The sequence below is a fragment of the Penaeus monodon genome, chromosome 24 (genome assembly GCF_015228065.2).
Source record: "Penaeus monodon isolate SGIC_2016 chromosome 24, NSTDA_Pmon_1, whole genome shotgun sequence".
NCBI classification, from domain to species: Eukaryota; Metazoa; Arthropoda; class Malacostraca; order Decapoda; family Penaeidae; genus Penaeus; species Penaeus monodon.
The window spans coordinates 6,297,297-6,299,548 of NC_051409.1; the positions used below are offsets into that span (position 1 = coordinate 6,297,297).

At 35.7% G+C, this 2,252-nt stretch overlaps 1 protein-coding gene across 1 annotated transcript in view; it reads left to right on the plus strand.

Moving 5' to 3' along the window:
• Nucleotides 1-2,252, plus strand: part of LOC119588506 — a gene marked incomplete in the record, with an annotated part of 22,356 nt that overhangs the window by 11,213 nt on the left and 8,891 nt on the right. The window contains 1 exon segment of the mRNA XM_037937151.1: nt 980-1,069. Within this exon segment, the coding sequence (XP_037793079.1) occupies nt 980-1,069 (90 nt within the window).

Below are 2,252 nucleotides of genomic sequence, written 5' to 3' on the forward strand. Positions count from 1 at the left end.
ATAGATTTGCTTATAGATTATATAATTTTACTGTTGTATTAATCTCTTATAGCCAGGCATGCCTATAGCCCTCACAATTCACTAAATAATTTTACTGTTGTATTAATCTCTTATAGCCAGGCATGCCTATAGCCCTCACAATTCACTAAAGCAAGCCAAACAGGAAGTTCCAGGAAAAGGCTATAAGCCACTGAAATGAGCGACACAAAAAATTCTTTCGCCAGCATTGCAGGGTTAATATGAAGCAGCGTGATTTGAATAACTGAATAATGTAATCTTCTTTACTAGTGGAATGGCATGATGGCTGTTTTAGTGGATGTCCTTTACTAAGAGACCAAGCTTACAATATACTGCAAAGGAGTACATGACACTTAGAAGATATCTTGCCTGAAGACAGCATGGGTATTACATAGGTTGGATTAACAGCCCTCTCTTTAAGTGGGGAAAGTGAGGGCAGTAGTGCAACAATCTTGTGTTTTTTGGCAACTTGATTTTGTCCTACAGTGTCATTGATAAAGTTTATCCTTTTAGTTCAGTCAAGGCAACAGCTGAAATGTCAGGACTAAAAGGTTATTTATCTTCTTGGTGTTCAGACAGTCACCACAGGGCTATGTTCATGATGATCGCACAACAAGGAGAACTTATATGTAACTAGGAGTGATTCGAGAGTGATTGTGTTTGGGAAGAGACAACAGCACAGAACAGGTAGAAAAGTGTGTGCAAGAGAAGGATTTCTCACTCATAATTTTGTCACACTGATGCACAAGTTGTTGCAACTCGTATGATTGTTTTCATTTTCATTTTTGTTTACAGGGATATTATATCAATTGATCTCTGTTGGATAAATGTTGGCATGATTATTGAGAAACCTAGAAATAACTCTGGAATGTTGTGGATGATCAAGTAGTTGTTTTGTTAATTACCGAAAGGGACTGAAATGAATGATAAATAGCATTTTCGAGAACCACTTTTTTTGCAGCCTGCGAAGATGGAAGTTGATAGTAATCCTCAGAAGGGGAACAGCACGAACACCACGCCCAAGAATTCTCCCGTCAAATCCACACTGAAAGTAAGGATAAGAAAGTTTTACATTCAATTTTTAGTTGGGTTTTTTGTGTCTTGTTATTTTCCTTAGCCATTGGTAAATACTAACCTCCATGTTGAAATTATTAGTTAAGGATAACATTATCGTACATAAGTTGCTGACTGCAGTAATATCATCCTTGTAGTTTCTAAACATCTTGCATTGGAAAGGTATTAGATTAATGTTAATTTATTTGCTCTCATCTGTATCCACATCATAAGTATTCAAGTTACATTATCCTCATTATGCATTTTTTATTTCACATTCTCCCCCTCCGTAGATGCCATCCTTAGATTTGGTTTTGGAAAGTAGTTTTTAAGTACAATAACTTAAAACAAAGATGTCATGATATGTGTTCATAAGAAATACATAATTTTGATTATGACTTATCATTTGAAAATGCAGAACGTAGAGAAGGTAAGTTCCCTTCGTTTCTTGGGGAATGGAGAAAGGTCAGTGTTGGTTTATAAGTTGTGTATATACACAATTCTTTTCTATACACTTTTGAAAGGTTTCCTGGAGAAATAAGGATGCACTTGGCAACACTTCTCAATCTTTGTGTAAAGATCAGGCCATCTTCGGACTCACAAATTCCACACACGCTTCAACCTTAACTGTCCACAGTCAGGTGCATTTTCCCTACACAAGAATTGTAAAGCACCACTTGTGTCCTTGGTGTAGCATGATCCCTGTCTCATGTCTGGGGGTGATGCAGTTGAAATGGGTAATCAGAGTTCAGTTCAGGACTGTCTGGATAATCATTGGTGTGAGGAACTGTTAGATATACTAGAGATGGTTATGTATGGTAAAATTCATGTAATAGAAATCAAGTTAATAAATTACCAGTTAACATCTTTGGAAGATTTAAAGGTTAGAGAATATTAGTATGTCATTGCAAATGTTATTTTCCGTAATTTTTCATATTATGTAGGTAATGATATGGCTTTTGCAAATTATTATTTTATGTAAATTTTGGTGTTTTATATCCTGCACTGTAATCTTCAAGTTGTGTTTGGTAAAAGAACATGTATTATGGTGTATCTTGTAGAGTCCCTTTTTACATGTACCCCCATTAACATGAGGCAGGGATCACAGGACTGATCATGCTTGGGGAATTAAGAATTGTGTTGTTTGAATGCAGTATATATAAAGATGTGAATATACTCTT